Source organism: Panthera leo, chromosome C2 (assembly GCF_018350215.1).
Source record: "Panthera leo isolate Ple1 chromosome C2, P.leo_Ple1_pat1.1, whole genome shotgun sequence".
Taxonomy (NCBI): Eukaryota; Metazoa; Chordata; class Mammalia; order Carnivora; family Felidae; genus Panthera; species Panthera leo.
This window is the reverse complement of record NC_056687.1, coordinates 11,576,583-11,595,392: the sequence shown is the minus strand read 5'-3', so window position 1 is coordinate 11,595,392 and position 18,810 is coordinate 11,576,583. Positions and strand designations below refer to the sequence as shown.

The 18,810-nt window shown below is 41.8% G+C and overlaps 2 protein-coding genes across 6 annotated transcripts in view; one reads left to right on the top strand and one right to left on the bottom strand.

Moving 5' to 3' along the window:
- The window catches only part of CRYZL1 (crystallin zeta like 1), a 33,686-nt gene extending 24,153 nt beyond the window's left edge, over nt 1-9,533 (bottom strand). Inside the window, exons 1-3 of the mRNA XM_042955623.1 lie at nt 9,400-9,533; nt 7,732-7,816; nt 78-149 (exon numbers count right to left, since the gene is read on the bottom strand). Coding sequence (XP_042811557.1) covers nt 78-143 — 66 coding nt within the window. The 5' untranslated portion in view covers nt 144-149; nt 7,732-7,816; nt 9,400-9,533. The remainder of the gene's footprint in view (nt 1-77; nt 150-7,731; nt 7,817-9,399) is intronic.
- A 693-nt stretch (nt 9,534-10,226) lies between these two features.
- ITSN1 (intersectin 1) overlaps nt 10,227-18,810 on the top strand; it is a 217,705-nt gene continuing 209,121 nt past the window's right edge. For all 5 annotated transcript variants that reach the window (XR_006192990.1, XM_042903100.1, XM_042903097.1 and 2 more), the window contains exon 1: nt 10,227-10,469. The gene's annotated coding sequence lies outside the window, so the exon portion shown is untranslated. The remainder of the gene's footprint in view (nt 10,470-18,810) is intronic.

Here is an 18,810-nt window from a genome sequence, read left to right as displayed (position 1 = left end):
TTCCACTTAAAATAATAACAGGTCATTTAAAACTGATTCTATTACATATAGAGAATAATCAAACCATTTTTTCTTACCCTTTCTTGAAATACAAATGTTATTTCTTCATTTGTAGAACTCTTTTGAAAATATAAGCCTTTCATAGTCCCCTAAAAAAAAAAAAACCATATATATTTATACATAAATATGAAATGAAGTATCTCCCAGACTAAATGAAAGCAAAAATTGAAAAATAATGCTGGCTGGAGTGCCAGGGTGGCTCAGTTGGTTAAAGCATCCAACTCTAGATGTCAGCTCAGGTCACAATCTCATGGTTTGTGAGATCAAGCTCTGTGTTGGGCTCTGTGCTGATAGCGCAGCCTGCTGGGGATTCTCTCTCTGCCTCTTTCTTTCTCTCTCCCTCTCAAAATAAATAAGTAAATAAACAAACAAACATTAAAAAAAAAAAAGAAAAATAATGCTGGCAAAGGATAAATGTAGTTTTCAAACAAACAATTTAGATAATAATTCCTGAAAGTGATTAAATAAGAGAATATGTAACAATCTCTGGGTACATGTCTTACTAAGAATGTAGTTCAACCTTTCACACAAAGGTGAGGTGCTTGATTTTACTTTGCTATTCAGTAAAAATTATTAGACGCAGTTAAAAAAATTTTTTACAAGGGCCACAGAGCTCAATTTTAATTACCAAAGGTGGTATTTAAAGGGCTGTCAAAGTCTTAAAACCGTATCCCTGATTCTTCTGTATCAGTTTATAAACCACTTAATGGAAGTTTTAAACCTATATTCTGTGAACTTATGGAAGCATCTCTAAGGATTCCACAACTGTTTAATTTTCATAACATAGTTGACTCTCAAATGAGTTAACTGCACAGGTCCACTTACATGTGTATTTTTTTTTTACAATATAGTCCTGTAAATATTTTTTCTCTTCTTTATGACTTTAATAACATTTTCTTTTCTGTAGCTTACTTTATTATAAGAATACAGAATATAATATATATACATATATATATATATATATATATATATATATATATAACATACAAAATATGAGTTGATTGTTATCAGTAAGGCTTTCAGTCAACAGTAGGCTATTAGTAGTTAAGTTTTTGGGAGTCAAAACTTACACGTGGATTTTCAGCTGCTCGGAGGGTTGGTTCTCCTAACCCCAGTCTTGTTCAGGGGCCAATTGTAATTGTATGGCAAGACTATTTCTTTATTTTATTTTACTTTAGAGAGAGAGAGTGCTTATGAGCGAAGGAGAGGGACCGAGGGAAGGAGAGAGAGAATCCTAAGCAGGCTCCATGCTCAGGGTGGAGTCTGACACAGGGCTCAATCCGGTGACCCTGGGATTATGATCGGAGCCAAAATCAAGAGTCAGATGCACAACTGACTGAGCCATGCAAGTGCCCCAAGACTATTTCTTAATGTAAATTTTATAGAAGTATAAAATATACACAGCAAAGTTCACAGATCCTAAATGAAGAGCTTACTGAATTTTACAAAGTGAATATGGCCATGTCACAGCAAGAAAACATAACATTACTAGAACTCCAGAAGCTCCCTTGTTCCCCTTCTAGTCACCACCTTCCCCTAAGGATACTCAACATCCCAAGTTTCAATAGCACAGATTACTTTTGTCTGTTTTTGACTCTCTAGAAGTGAAATCATACTCCTTCATGTCTGGTTTTTCTCTCGATATTACGTTTGTGAGCATCATCCATGTTGTTTCCTATAGTTGTAGTTCATTCATCATCCTTGTTATACTATATTCTATTGTATGAATAAATTACTATTTCTCCATTCCACTCCAGACAGACATTTGATTGTTTCCAGTTTGGGCCTTTAACAAACTATCCTGTTAAGAACATTCTTGAATATACTTTCTGGTGAAAGTACTATTATTGCATTTAATTTATGGATGAGAAAAAGGAGTCTTCCAGAAGTGAAGGTACATACCTAGGGTGTCATAGCACCAGCTGGGCCAGGGCTGGGCCAGACCAGGTACTACCCACTCCAAAGTCATTTCTCTTGACCATTACAGTTAATGGTTTTTCTATTGAGCTGCTAACCTTAGATATGTCACTTAAAACTAGAATCCTATATCCTTTAGTTCAGGACTGACTGATAATTATTAAGTACTTGTTAGAACTGGCTGTATAATTTGCAGGGCTCATTGCAAAATGAAAGAGCAGGGAACCTTCTCTAGAAATTATTAAAATTTCAAGACAGTGATAGCAGAGAATTGAACCAAGCACAGGTTCCTTCTGACAGCAAAGTCCAGTGTAACTGCATAGGTCCCAAACCATGAAGCCAACCCTGTATGTTGAGTCTTAGTGGATCTAATGGATCCATAGAAAGGGTCTTTACTGAGTAGTTTGGCAATGGTTGCTGCTTTTTAGAATGTGATAATCAAATGCTGGAGCTAACAGACATGAACACACATTCAAGACATAGAAACTGTGTATGTAGCGGGGCACCTGGGTAGCTCAGTTGGTTAAGTGACAAGTCCTCCTTTCGGCTCAGGTCATGATTTTACAGTTCCTGGGATTCAGCCCTGAGTGAGGCTCTCTGCTGACAACACGGAGCCTGCTTAGAAACTTCTGTCTTCCTCCCAGGCTCGCATGCTCTCTTGCCACTGCTCGCTCGCTCTCTCTCTCTCTCTCTCACAAAATAAATAAATAAACTTCAAAAAAAAAATCTATATATGTAGCATGTATCAATAAAGTATAGAAAAAATAGGCTGAGCGAGGTCTGATGTTAATTCAGTTCTAACCCTTTGGTTGCAGGTGTGTGTATGTACGATGTTAAAGAAACCTTTTCTGCCTAGCTTTCAAGGCTGCCTAAAATGCATACTCACTGTCCCTAATCTACTTTACTTCCCCATTTCTCTAACACACACTCTCTTTCTGAGCTAGTCAGTGACTCCATGCCATCTGGTCACCCTTGTCTCAGGGCTTCCAGGCATTGCTTGTTCTCGGAGACTGTGCTGAACTTACTCTACAGATTCTGCGAACTGAATGAAACTCAAGTCCTACTCCTTCTCTGAAATCACTCCCAGTAACATTTAATCTACCCCATCTGTTCTATGCTTCCAGATTTTGTTACGTACTGACAAACAAAACCTTGCTTTATTTGCTTACTAACTAGTAGGTTTTCCCAGCGATAGCTTGGGAGAATCAATATCTATTATTATTAAAGAAAGAAAGAAATCACTGCTTCTACTCAGTTGGGAGCTACTAGTATTTCCCTTTTGAGGAGCGGAACAATTATGTAACAACACTTTGATTTCAAAGCATCTCCTGTTGTAATTTTGGAAGCCACTGTTTCCCCTGCCCATGGTAACTTTTTTCTTTTTAAGTTTATTTACTGATTTTAGTAACCTCTACACCTAAAGTGGGGCTTGAACTCATAACCTGGAGATCAAGAGTCGCATGGTCCTCCAGCTGAGCCAGCCAGCGCCCCTGCCCACTGCATCTTAAAACAGGACATGTTTCCCAGATCAAGTCACATGGACCTCACACTGCATGTACCCCAATTTCAAAGACCCTGGGAGATAACTACTTGCTTGTATTCCTAGTTTCCCCTAAAGCAATGCCAATATTTTTAATCAGATCATCCTAATTGGTTCTTCCAGACTTAGTTGGTCCAATAAAAAACCACGTGGGAACAAAAAGACCCTCAAAGTTACATAGTGAAGGAAAAAAAGTGTTTTTAGAAAACTGGTCAGAAGAAAATTGAGGAAATGCTATTTATTTGTTTTGCAGACCACAAGAAGGAATACTGAGTTCTTAAACTAAGAAAATGGTATAATGGGTGGTATAGTTTCTTAGGCACTGGTCTAGACTAAATGCAACACTTAGTCCACTATTAAATGTTTACTGAATGTAAAGATATGTGCACACAGAAAATAAAATCGATATTTTATAAAATAAAAATATAAAATAAAGAATATAATACTTATCATGCCATTTCCAAGAATGGGTGTCATATAACTTCAAAATATGTTCTACAGTAAACTTTGTGAAAAAGTGCTACAGAAAACTCTTAAATGAAAGTAAATCTGTTTAAAAACATAGGCTGATATGCCCTATAAGCATAAAGATTTTATATTTTTCCAGGTACGTCAGATTTTATTTTATTTTTATAAGCTTATTTATTTTGAAAGAGCGCGAGTGGGGGGAAGGGCAGAGAGACAGAGAGAGAGAGAATCCGAAGCAGGCTCTGCACTGTCAGCACAGAGCTCGCAGGAGGGCTCAAACCCATGAGCTGTGAGATCATGACTCAAGTGGAAACCAGGACGTTTAACCAAGGTATGTCAAATTTTAAACATATTTGGCATAAGTCCACAAAATGAGAATTATGTTTTTAATACTTTAAATTTTTATAATGGTTGCACAATAAACCTATTAAAAAATCTGGAGAAACAAAAATTAAGTCAGAGATCAAGATTAAGTCTTGATCTCAAGACTGTGAGTTTGAGTCCCATGCTGGGTGTAGAGATTACTTAAAAATAAAATCTTGAAAAAAAGATACCTATTTTAAATAATTTTTGGTGCAAAGAAGAAACACTTGAATATAACACTTCAAAAAAAGCAATTAAGAAATACTGATCTTGGGGTGCCTGGGTGGTGCAGTTGGTTAAGCGTCCGACCTCAGCTCAGGTCGTGATCTCACAGTTTCTGAGTTCAAGCTCAGAGCCTGGAGCCTGCTTCAGATTTTGTCTCCCTCCCGATCCCCCCCCCCGACCCCCCACTCACTCATGTGCTCTCTCGCTCTCTCTCTGTCATAAATAAATAAACATTAAAACAAATTAAAAGAAAAATACTGATCTTTAAAGGGATTTCTAAAAAATCAATGGGAAAAAATTTCAAATGATTTCATCTTAGTTATAACAGCAACATGAACTCCATTTGCTCTTCTGCAACACTAAACCCTCAAGGAGCTCATCTTTAATAATTGTAAATAACTGTAAATAAAACCTCTACACTTTCAAACCCAGTGTTCTGAGAGTTTCAGATCTTCTTCAAATTCAACAGGCATAAAACCGAAGTCAGCTTTCCCCAAAACAAGATTTTGTGGTACCAATCTTAAGTCATCAAGGATATTTTGGACTCTATCATAATTCCTTCCTCTGTATTAAGTTATTGACCATAAGGTTTCCTTTTCCTTTATGACGTCCCGGCTCACCCGTTTACTTTTGGTTTTGTTGGGTGTTACCACAAGGGATGTGCTAACATCTCAATGCCTTGGGCCACTGCCTAGTGGCTTCACTTCTTCCCTCATCCAATCCATCTGTTACTCTATGGAAAATGTAATTCCTGAAAGTCCGAACTCATATGTGCTCAAATTTCTACTAGTCTCTAACACCAACTTTGCAACATTGCGGCCACTTGGGGTCAGGATTCAGTTATAATATTTCTAACCCACCTGCTTTTTAAGAATATCAAGGATATACTGACTGTCAAGCAGCTAAACTACAGAAAAAACGTGAAGTCTACTCTAAAATATGGCCCCATATATTCATCATCATGCCAGGACTGGTACACAGCATTATCATACTAGCTGGCTCGATTGTAATGGGTAACTCTTTAGTTATATTGAAGAGGTGACTTAATATTAAGTTTTAACAGGGGCGCCTGGGTGGCTCAGTCGGTTAAGTGTCCAACTTCAGCTCAGGTCTTGATCTCACAGTTTTTGAGTTCGAGCCGTGCATTGGGTTGTCTGCTGTCAGCACAGAGCCTGCTTCAGATCCCCTGCCCCCCTCGCTCTCTGCCCCTCCCTCGCTCACGCTTTCTCTTTCTCTCTCAAAAATAAACATTAAAAAAAAAAGTGACTCCAGAAAAATGCCTTCTTTAAAAAAAAAATAAGTTTTAACAATGTTCTTACTCTTCTGTGGGAATTTGCATATATATCCACATATCAGATAAAGAAATATGTCAGACCACATGCCCAAATATTTGGTTAATAAATATGGTTAGCATCACCAGGGGCGCCTGAATGGTTCAGTCGGTTAAACACCCAACTTTGGGTCAGGTCATGATCTCACAGTTCTTGGGTTCAAGCTCTGCATCAGGCTCGTGCTGACAGCTCGGAGCCTGGAACCATGCTTTGGATTCTGTGTCCTCTGTGTTCTCTCTCTGCCCTCACCCACTTATACTCTGTCTCTGTCTCTCTCTCAAACATTAAAAAATTAAAAAATATATATGGTCAGCATAATCAAAGTAACTAGTTGGAGGTTTTGTTCAAATGTCATTACTTTTCAGGTTGTGCAGAATGTGGTAGTCCTAACTAGATAAAACCAGCTCTGGTTTTTAAAGAAGGAGGTAAACGGGTGGTTGTAATAATTAGAGGACTTCTCTGCATTTGGACAACAGGCTCTGGGAATCTGTATAACCTAAGGACACTGCAGAAACAATTAGCACACAGGTGTTTTGCTGCACACAACTGCACTAGCTGCATACAACTGACCAGAGGGGAACACAACGGGCTGTCATAGGACTCCCACCTGGCTAAACCCTGAAAAGTTTTTCAAGTTAATAACATGTGTTATAAGAACTTTCTACTTTCACATTTTAGATATCTAATTTAAAACAGGAAAACTCATGAAGTTGCATGGTTCCTATCACTGGAAGGATTTATACAGAGGCTGGATACACATTTACAGTGGCTTCACAAACAAGATTCAAGCATCAGTTGAAGAGAATGGGGGATATGATGACCATATTAAAGCGACAGCCTCTTCTGATTGTGGCAATGGTGTGATGTGATGAAAGACCTTTTCCCCTTTATGCTAGCTCAATCATGTGACACTGGGACAATGCAGGTGGTGGGTACTGAGGGAGATAAGCGATTGATGGATGGATCCTTTCTAAACCTCTACCACACTCTCCCTTCTCCAATTGATTGAAACAATCTTCCTTTTAACTAACATTATCGCTGTTTGTAAATGCTTCTTTAATTTTCCAATCCACCATAGGATCTTTAAGAAACCATTTCTTGCTTCAGAAGCAAAATAACTGTAATTTTGACTAAATATGTACTAATAAATCCAACATAAAGAGAAAATAATTCACAAGATGTATATTTCTTACAACATATAAAAATAGAAATAAATATTTAGCAAAAGATCATATTTTAGTATGTGTCATTTTGCTTTTCTAATCATAAATCTCCTTAGTTCAGCGTAGTACTGTTTGGTGGGCCTAGAAAAATCATAATGTTGTCTTTGAAATATTCAATGTGAAGGTCACAGGAGCAAGAATACATTCATTTTTAAGAATAAAAACAACAAAAAGACTTAACCACAAACAAAACCAACAAACACGGTGATTCCACAGTGAAACATTCTAAGAATTTTTAAGCTTTCCCACCCCCTTTCTTCAGAGAGGCACACAAATGAATCAAGAGCCATTACTGCCCGGATATACTATTGGGGGAAGTTATATCTTTTATTACTATTTATAATATAGGAGATGGCCCAGTCGGTAGAGCATGCAACTCTTGATCTTGGGGTCCTAAGTTCAAGCCCCATGTTGAGCTAGAGCTTACTTAAAAAAAAATGGAGAGTCGTAAAACTACCAAAATATTTCACTGCAACTGACGGACAAATTGAACTTGTATGAGGGAACCCTCTCTGTTTGAAATCTGAACACTTCATCTGCCATAAACTGGAAAATAAAAATTATATACTGCAAGGGCCGACAGGATTTATAAGTCAAAACTGACCTGAATTTGAATCCTGGTTCTCCTACTTACTAGCTGTATGACTTCAGGCTAATGTTTTAACCTTCTGGGCCTTCGATTCCGTTATCTACAAAATAGAGATAATAGTAATTACCTCCAAGGGTTGCTGTAAGGATTAAATACACACAAAGAACTCAATACAACACCTGGCACAAAATAACCCTGCAAAAAGTGTTGGCTATTTTTACTATTTCTGCATATTGGGCAGAGAAGCTCTAAAGTTGTTCTGAGGCCCATCTCACAGAGCAGCAGAGGGTTTGAGCACATGCAACCCTTTGATCTTTAACAGATTTAAAAAAAAATTCTTTTTTTAATGTTTACTTTTGAGAGAGAGAGAGAGAGAGAAAGAGAGAGAGAGAGAGAGAGAGCATGAGCAGAAGAGGGACAGAGAGAAAGAGAGGGAGACACAGACTCCGAAGCAGGCTCCAGGCTCTGAGCTGTCAGCACAGAGCCGGACCCAGGGCTGGGACCCAGGGCTTGAACTCATGAACCATGAGATCATGGCCCATGGCCTGAGCCGAAGTTGGACGCTTAACCGACTGAGCCATCTAGGAGCCCCATAACACTTTCTAATTTCTGCAGTGGGCAACCATACACCATCTAGACTTGCGCTCTCCAGTAACAGCAGTCACTAGTCACAGGTGGCTAAGGAAAATCTGAACTATGTCTAGTCAGAACTAAGATGCCTTGTCAGTGTAAAATACACATTGGATTTCAAAGACCATATTAAAAAAAAAAAAAAAAAAAAAAGAATTGGGGCACCTGGCTGGCTCAGTCAGTAGAGCATGGGACTCTGGGCGGTTGTGAGTTCAAGCCCGCATTCGGGGTAGAGCATACTTTAAATAAAACAATTTATAATATTTCACGTTTAAAGTATTTGATTAGGTGTTGAAATGATAAATTTTGGACTTAAATGAAACATATTGTTAAAATTAATCACACGCGTTTCTGTTCATGTTTTTTAATGTGGCTACCAAAAGAGTCAAAATTAAGTGCCTCGCATTGTATTTGTATCAGGCCGAGCTGATGCATAGCCTCGCCACTCGCGACGTGGACTAGCAGCACCCGGGGAAGCTTGTTAGAAATGCAGACTCCCAGGCCCTGCCCAGACCTATAGAGTCAGCATCTGCGCGTCAACATGGTACTGAGGTGATTCTTACACGTCGCTCCAGAGTTTTTCGCTGTTTATCGTAAGAGGGCATATCTGGCCGTATAATCACATGAATGCGAATATCCTTGCTTTAGGTAATTGCTCATCGAAAAAGGAAAGTGAAGGAGGAAAAAGTGGTGGCAGAGAAACTGTACGGGCGAAAGGAAAACTCAAATTATAGGAACAAAAAGAAAGCAGAGGGCAAAAATTCAATCTGGGGGATTCAGCGGAAGGGAACTGCCACACTTTTGCCTCCATAAAGGTAGAGGGAGATGCAAACTGAGATAAAACCTATAATCAAAACCTGTAAAGACCAGGAAATCGCGTCAAGTCTTTCCCGCCCCTCAGCCGCCTCAGCTAAGCTAGGCCTGGGCCCGAGGGGGTCTAGGGTTGGGGTGCAACGCGAACCACCATTCAGCCCAGGGTTGCACAGTTCCGCAAGGCGTCCAAGGCCCAAAGCCCCGCTTCCCAAGACACAGAAACCGGATCCGGGGGCTCACCTGCCTCCGAGCCGCCCCAACCGCCTGCAACTTCGCCACCGCCACCGCCACCGCCACCGCCCGCCACCTTGGAGTCCTTTTGCAGAGAGCCCGCCCCTGCTGGCCCAGGCGCTGCTCCCATTGGGCAGGTCGCTCGTCAGTCGTGAACCGTAGGCTGTGGAGAACGCTATAGCAACCGAACTCGGAACTACACCTCCCAGAATGCTCTGCTTGAAGGAGAATCGTCACACCAGGGGCGAAATACATGGACGAAATTGTAGTCTCCCGGATAGGTTCCGTTTTATGCAAATTTATGTTAAAGACCACACCCTTCCTCATTCCAACCATTTGCCCTACCACCTTCCCTGGAGTGTGGCCCGCCTCTTTTTCGCCTCCTTGTTCTCTCCTTTAAAATCTTTTGTAACTAATTTAGTTGACTGCATCCTATTGCCTCGCACGACAACGGACAGATGCAACAAAACCTTGGAACAAAACCTCCATAACTCCGGTCAGGGAAATCCCAGACCAGAAGCCTCTGGTTACACCTTCTGGGAAGAGGGCAGGGAGAAGAGGGAGTCCTAGTCCCCGCCTCCTTTGCGCTTGATGATTGGTTTATTTGGCTGTCATTCCGTCTTCTTCCATTTTTTTTTTTTTTTTTTTTTTTTTTTACGGCCCGCCGTTCCCGTTCTTGCGGTGGGCGGGGGTAGCGGTAGGGGGCGGTAAGGAGGTGCGGACCCCTTCTTCCGATTGGCCGACTGTTCGTCCCCACCCATCTGTGGGCGGAGATGGAGGGGTGGAAGGGGGCGGGAGAGGCAACGGAGGGAGATGAGGAGATACGTGGGAGCGAGGGAGCAAGGGAGGGAGAGAAGGAGGTAGAGAAGAGCGGAGGAGAGGGGAGGGAGCGCAGCTTGGTTGCTCCGTAGTACGGCGGCTCGCGAGGGAGAATCCCTAGCGGGCTCCGGGACGCACGGAGAGGCGGGCAGGCGGGCGGGGATGGTGTGTTGGGCTGAGGCTCCTGCGTCCCTCTCCGCCGCAAGTGAGCTGCACTGATTTGTCCCTGGGGCGGCAGCGCGGACCCGCCTGGAGATGAGGTGAGGAGCTGGCTGGACTGGGAGGCAGCGGGGGCGGGGGCGGGGGTCTGCGCAGGGGTCGGCGCGATGGCCGCCCGGGGCGCCCGTCCCTCGGGCCGGCGCGCGTCCCTCGGGCCGCCCTTCAGCCTTTGCCGCGCGCCCGGGAGGCGCGGCACCCGCCGCCCCTGCGCCTCGTCCTTCCCCAGCCTCCCGGGGGCGGCGGCGGGGCGGCCGGCTGGCCCGCGTCGGGAGGCCGGGACGCCGCGGCGGGCCAAGGGGGTGGCGACCGCTGGACGGGCTTCGGGTTGAATGAGCATCCGCAGTCCCGGCCGGCCGAACGGGGTCCCCTCCCTCCCCAGGGGGCGTGGAGCGGTCGGCCCTTCCAGGGCTGACCTCGCTGCCCTCCGCCGCCTGAGCGTGGCGGGCCGGCCAAGCCTCGCCTCCCCGCCAGCCTCCCGGGGATCCGGAGCTCGCGGGGAGCGGCATCGCGCCGCCCGCCTCTCCCTCGGGCCTCGAGTCCCCGGCTCATCTCTTTTTCTGTGTCGTGTGCCTGCGAAATCCCTGTCAGTGAAGGGCGGTCAATGCCGTTTGGCCCTAAGTCGTCCTGCCTCGGCTGACTGATGGTATTTAACAGAAAGCGGCTCTCCTTTCGGTGGTAGCGCGTCCCCGGTGTCTGCCGCCTCTCCTTCCCTTCTTTACGCACAGACGCGGTTTTATGGTGTGGACCCGAGGCACAATTGCGGTCTCTTCTTGCTTGAACGAGGAAATGTAATCAGAATTCCCAGGAAAAGGAAACCAGCGAGGAATGGCTTGCACCTTCCTTTACTTCTGTTTGCCTTTGGATTAGAAAACAACTTCGCAGATAACATTTCCTATGGGCATCTTTTGTTGTGATTCATACCAAAGAAGGCTTTGCTTTTGAAGAAATAAATTAGCGTCTTTTTCTGTTGGGTGGGAGGCTACGGAGATTTTTGATAGCCTCTTAATATGAAAGTTTCCTTTAGAACTTTGTCATCATCCGTGATATTCCGAAGGCAGCACCAGCCTGGAATTTTAAATATATGCGCACTCCGGCAGATGCGTTTCTTTGTGCTTATCTCCTGGCATCCTACTCTTGTTGTGTCCGTGGTCAAACGTCCAAGTAATAAAAGAAAGTACAATAAAAAGAATAGATAATAAAAACACTGTACGAACAAATGCGTCTGGAAAATCTCAATTCCGTTAACGGAGAGGCAGTGTTACTAATCCCTTTGAATGGATGAAGAACGGGCTCAGAGATCTCATGGATTATGTAGTGGACAGGATCTGAGGTTAGGAACTGGGGCCAGGACCCAGCAGGCCAGCTGTTTTGTGAAGTGCTACTCTTAACCTCTAAAATGGGAGGAATGTATTTGTCCTGGATGCCTTTATTTTTAGATTACTTAAGGTGCAGAGGCTTAATCACCCCCCAACCCCTTTAAGGTTAGGATTTCTACCTGTCTATCTCAGAGACCAAAATGCTGTTTTTGTTTAAACATTTTTTTTTCTAGTTTACTTGAAATATTTATGTTGCACTGATAGGTGTTTGCTTATAACCAAAAATGTACGTATTTGTAATGTTGAAGAGAATTCTTTCTGTAGGAGGTTGGTAAAGAACCCAGGAATTTTCAAGTAATCTAAATTGGAAATGAGGAACAGTAATCTAGTGATTGCATTAAAACTATTTAAAACTACTTTAAGTAGCTTCAGTAAGGAGCATTTCTGATAGAACTTTTTTAAAAAGGTATTTCTTTATCTAAGAATGTATCTGTTGAAATTGCTGAGACACGGGGCACCTTCACAAAACTCTATTATTATTATTCTGCCTGAGTAAGAGAGGAAATGAACAAATTTTTGATGTACTTTGGAACCCTGTGGATTGTTCAGATACTAAGCATTGTGAAATAGGGCATAAAATGAGTGGTAGCAAGTTAGTTTCCTGAAATGTTTGTCCCTCTTAGCATTTTTTTTTTTTTTGCACTTGACTAGAAATTTCTTTTTTCCTAATTCTTGATTCTATTGGTAGAATTCAAGTTCTTCTTTTCACCAAATGCCTAGATTGAGGCAAATTCAAATCTGCCATAAGACGTTGAGGAGATGCTGGTAAATTCCTCCATTCTTCTCATCTTTTTAACTTGCTAGCTTTGTGAATTATACAGAATTAGTTACACGAGGGTTGGGTTTATGTTAGTTCAAATCCCACTGCCATTACAGCTATTCTCTTCTGAATGGCTCCACTTACTACTAGTGGGTTTTTCAGAGTCCGGATCTCAGATCGCATAGATCAGCATTAAGTGAGGTTCTTGTTAAAAATGCAGGTTTTTCTGTTATCTCACCTCAGAATCAGACTCCTGGAGTGAGGCCCTGGAATCAGTTTTTTGAACAAGTTCTCCAGGAATTTCTCCCGCAATAGTAAAGTTGGAGAACAGCTGGCATTATGTTTCCATCTTGATGAGCACCTCCTAAGGCCATGTCCTGAAGTGGATAGCAAATTTTTTTAAGTAACAGCATAAGTTTTTTTTTTTTGTTTTTTTTTTTTTAATGTTTATTTAGTTTGAGAGAGAGAGAACGGGTGAAAGGGAGCATGTGGAGGAGGGACAGAGAGAAGGAGAAAGAGAATCCCAAACAAGCTCCGTGCTGTCAGTGCAGTGCTCCATTCGGGGGCTTGAGATAATGACTCGAGCTGAAATCAAGAGTCTGACTTAACCTGCTGAGCCACCCAGCAACCCCTAAAAAAGGAAGTTTTATATCTTTGGCTGCAAATAAAAAACGGACTACGACCTTCAGATACGTAATGCACCTGTGTATAATATACCTTTCAGAAGAGCAGAGGCTTGGTCATCATTGTTATCTCCATTAGAATAGTGCCTGGAAGGGGCGCCTGGGTCAGTTAAACGGTCAGTTAAACGTTGGACTTTGGCTCAGGTCATGGACTCACGGTTCATGAGTTCGAGGGCTCTGTGCTTACAGTTCAGAGCTTAGAGCCTGTTTCGGATTCTGTGTCTCCCTCTCTCTCTCTGTCCCTCCCCCACTAGTGCGTGCTCTCTCTTTCCCTAGTAAACAAATAAACATTAAAAAATAAAATCTTTCTTTGTAAAATTGGTCTTATTACTTAGTGGTCAGTGGTCACTGACCATTTTATAAATTAGGAGCCTCATTTACTGTGCCCAGTCATTTCTCTAAGTTTGGTTGGCACTGGAAGTAGAGAACCTTTCCCAAGCAGAGAACGCTCCAGGTGGTTAAGCTGGAAAGAAGGCTCCTATCAAAATATCTGCTTAGAGACTCAAAATGTGGTGGTAAATTACTATGTTATCAGTATCTCAAAATACCATTTGACACGCTATCAGCCCAACATAATGCTGTGAAAACTGGTTTACAAAAAATACAGAAAATTGGTATGTTTTCCAATTTCATTTTCATCCTAATATGATATGACCTTCACTCCTTTCTTTCAGAATCCATTGTAGGACCCCATAAATAACAGCTTCTATTATGTAGTTGAGGGTGCTGAATAGGAGTAAAATTTCTTTTTAAATTCTTTTTAATTACAAAAAAATTTTTTTTAATGTTTATATATTTTTGAGACAGAGAGAGACAGAGCGTGAACAGGGGAGGGTCAGAGAGAGGGAGACACAGAATCTGAAGCAGGCTCCAGGCTCTGAGCTGTCCACACACAGCCCGATGCGGGGCTTGAACTCACAAACTGCGAGATCATGACCTGAGCCGAAGTCGGACGCTTAACCGACTGAGCCACCCAGGTGCCTCTAAATTCTTTTTAATTTTTTTGATGTTTATTTTTGAGAGAGAAAGAGGCAGGGTGAGTGGGGGAGGGGCAGAGAGAGAGGGAGGCACAGAATCCAAAGCAGGCTCCAGGCTCCAGGCTGTCAGCACAGAGTCCTATGCAGGGCTCGAACCCACGAATAGCCAAAGTCAGACTCTCAACCGACTAAGCCACGTACATGCCCCTAGGAGTAAAATTTCTATAGAAAATTGGGTTTGACTGTATGTAGTCTACGACTTTATTCTAATCCCTTAACTTTTCAATGCTACAGTGTTTTCAGTTGAATGGGAATAATAATAGTAGGTTGACTTTAAATACTTCAAAGTGCTTTCATAAGTTCTTGAGATATGTTCACTTAATAAATGGTAATTAGGATAATGAGAAGAATTGGAATATATAAAATTATATAAAACTCAAAAGCTAATCCATTTAATTTTTGTGCTACTGCACTTGATGGTAGTAAGTAGAAATCCATTGCTTGAAAAAGAAGTCTCTTGCTAATTTCTTGGTACTAAATATGTATAATTTTTAAGTTGGAAAAATAACCATTAAAAGTGTCTAATAGGGGCGCCTGGGTGGTTCAGTTGGTTAAGCATCCGACTTCGGCTCAGGTCATGATCTCACAGCTTGTGAGTTCGAGCCCCGCGTCAGGCTCTGTGCTGACAGCTCAGAGCCTGGAGCCTGCTTCAGATTCTGTGTCTCCCTCTCTTTCTGCCTCTTCCCCGCTCACACTCTGTCTCTGTCTCTTTCAAAAAATAAATAAACATTATAATTTTTAAAGTGTCTAATAAACCATCACATATTATGTAAATATATATATGTATATATTTGTTCTAAATAAAGATAAACCTTGTCATCACTTTTAGCTTAATTGTACATTTCAGAACCAAACTGCTAATCCATTAATAGCCCTTGTATTTTAAAGAATCGCATCGGGGTACCTGGATGGCTCAGTCAGTTAAGCATCCAACTTTGGCTCAGGTCATGATCTGAGTTTGAGTCCCTCCTCTGGCTGTGTGCTGAGAGCTCAGAGCCTGAAGCCTGCTTCAGATTCTATGTCTCCCTGTCTCTCTGTTCCTCCCCTGCTTGCTCTGTCTCTCTCTCAAAAATAAATAAAGATTAAAAAAATCGCATCTTTATGGTAGAAAAAATTGAAATACAGAGAAGTAAAAAGAAAACTATAAAATACTCATAAGTCCACTAACTCAGTAAGTATCCCTCCAAACCCTCTCTTTGTGTGCATGTGGCTTTTTATATACAGTTTTTGGTAACAAATATAGGATCTTGCTAAACATATTATTTTATAACTTGGTTTTTTTTGTTTGTTTTCTTGTTTTGATTTTTGCTTAACATAACACCTTACCATGAATCTTTCTGTGTCAATATTGACAGTTATAAGTTTAATAACTGAATAAGATCCCATTTTATATGTGATAATTTAACCAGTTAATTTTTATTAGACATCATTTTGTTTCCTCCCCCCCCCCCCCCCCGAGGTTATCAATAACTCTATAGTTATTGTACTCCTACATACATCTCTGTATACTCTTGAGACATTTTTTTCCCTTCGGATAAGTTTCTAGAAGCGAAGTTGCAGAATCAAAGTACAGTACATGCTGGTTTGTAAGGTTTTATTGACACATATTGCCATTTAGGAAAGTTGTAGCAATTTACATTTTTTTTTTTTTTTAATGTTTATGTATTTTGAGAAAGAGCTGAAGCAGGGGTAGGGGCAGACAGAGAGAAAGAGAAAGAGAATCCCAAGTGGGCTCTACACTGTCAGCACATAGCTGGACGTGGGGCTCAGTCTCACGAACTGTGAGATCATGACCTGAGCCAAAATCAAGAGTCTGACGTTTAAACGACTGAGCCACCCAGGTACCCCAGCAGTTTACATTCTTGTAGTGGGGGATGAGAGTTCTGTGTTCTCTCCTACTTCCTTTTTTGTAGAGTGACTTAACCAATAACAAACGTAGTGAATTATTATTATTTTTAGGAAGAAGAATGGCATGTTAATGTAACCTGTTCAGGAGTAGGATCTGGAAAGTCTGCAAATTCATACACCCATGATAGTGATAGTTAACATTTAGCAAGTCCTTTTGCATCATTTTATAAACACTCACTCAATCTTTGCAAATCTAACTCACTCAATCTTTACAAAACTGCCCTTTTTTAGATGAATACGCCTTGGAAACTAAGGTACCAGTAGTTAAGGAACTTAAAGAGCCAGTAAGTGGCTGCCCAGATGTGTTGATGCCAGAGCCCAAACTCTCAGCCACAGTGCTGGATTGCCTGTTCCCTGGACGTGATTTCTAGGCCTTGGGGTATTTTTTACATTCCTGATTTCTATTCTGGAATAACCTAGAGATTCCCTGATTTGTATTAGTTTATGGATCAGGCGGGGTACAAATTGGAGTCCCTCTCAAGATTGAGAAGTCAGTAGTATAAATTAGCTCACCAACAAGCCTCGTCTACTGTCTAACATTCACCTCTCAGCAGCTTGTTAGTCTTTCCTCTGTAGTGGTTTTCCTAAAGTGCCCCTGCGTGGAAAGCTGGAGTAGAATCACAGAGGAGACTAGTGAAATTTGAAAAAGCAGTTCACTTGTAATGTGGCCTTGCCTTGGAAACATGATTGCATCCAGGTGTACGATCAGGGAGACAGCAGAGCGTCTGTCCAAACATTTCGATGTTGGCCAGTTTGGAGATTTGAAGCAGCCTGTTGGAAGTTCACTTCAGGAATGTGAAGCCCTCACTGTGGAGAGATGTCAGAGATCCATTGGGAGATCGTTAAAAAACAAAACAAAACAAAAAACCCTAATAAACATGATGGTAGAATATCATTAACATTTTGTTGCTAAGGTTTGTAGCCTTCTAACAAGGTGAATTTGAAACACGTTAAACTACTTAAATTCATCAGTGCTCTTTTGACCTTTTCCTAGTAGAATTAATAATTGGCAGCTTATCTTACTAGCTTCTTGGCCCAGAGAGAGCATTGGTGAAATCGCTCTGGCTTTAGGTCTCTTGGCCTGAGTTTGCCTGTGCTGAGGTAGGACTGCCACGGGCTCAGTGTTAAGCTGGTCACTGACACCCATTCTCACTATTGTGTAGTGTGGGGTTCCACCAAGGTTGTGTGGGAACGGTGCTCAGGTACATTTCACTCTACGAGGAGTGTGTACTGAGGGATGTGATGGAGTTTGGGATTCAGCTGAATAGGACTGTGAAAATAACAAGGTCATGGCAGTTGGTCAGTTTTTTGTTGTTTTTTTTTTTTTAATCCTTGGTGGTTAAAATTAAACGCCCTCTCCTTCATACCGGAGGGCAGTGCTTTTGATCCTCTTGCTTTACTGCGTATTTTGACTTGTTTCTCTGTCTGTGATGGTTTTGTTCATCCTTGGTCTGCAAGTGTCCTGGTGAGCGGTGGCATGGATTTGCAAGACGTGGATACAGCTCATGGAAGTGAATGCAGCCACCTGGCTTTTAGTGCCATGCTCCAACCAACCTACTTCAGGAGGACCCTGGCTCTTGTGGTAAAAGCATAGGAAACAAGATGCCAGTGGATCCCCTTGTTTTTTCTGTCTGTCTGTCTGTGTGTGTGTGTGTGTGGAGGGCTCATTACTTTTCTCCCAGGCAAACTTCCCGAACAGTTACACTGTTCTGACAAGGGCCCTGTTTTGTATCATAAGCCGTTGTATAAACACACAACACCGTTCCTGTGCATTATCTATGATAAAAGTCTGTTCGTTGTGGATTCGGTGTTTTGTTTTTTTTTAATTTTTTTTTTTTTAATGTTTATTTATTTCTGAGACAGAGAGAGACAGAGCATGAGTGGGGAAGGGGCAGAGAGAGAGGGAGACACAGAATCAGAAGCAGGCTCCAGGCTCTGAGCTGTCAGCACAGAGCCCGACGCGGGGCTCGAACTCACACACTGCGAGATCATGACCTGAGCCGAAGTCAGTCGCTCAACCGACTGAGCCACCCAGGCGCCCCGGATTCAGTGTTTTATAAAAATCAATTTCTGCTGCAAACTTAAGATAATAGATTTTGAAAACAAGTAATCTTTCAGTTTCTGGAATTGTTTAGACCCCACTGCTGTATTTGGGCACAGTTGAGATATTACATTTTGGTCACTGACATATAAAAGCTGTAGAGCTAGTATGAGACAAACTTTCAAAAATTGACAAATCAGTGCCATTCCTGGTATATCAAGTTTCTGTGAGTAAAGATCCCCCTCTTTTTTTTCTCCTGTCTCCTTTGCTTATGATAATTACTATTAAACAAAGTCAGAAAATGATAATACACTTATAATAGGTAGTATTTTCACATACCTTCAAATATAGTCATTATAATTGTCTTAAAATTCTTTAAATGATTACAGAAATTGAGGAGGAACAGAACGTGTTAGAGAGGTTACTAGGATGTAAGCTTCAGGAAGGCAGGGAATTTTGTCTGTGTTGTTCTCTGCTTTATCCCCAGGACCTAGAACAGTGCATGAGCACTCAGCAGTTGGTTGTCAGCATGCTGAATAGATTAGTGTTTGAGGACCTGACTGTCTGGAGGCCAGAG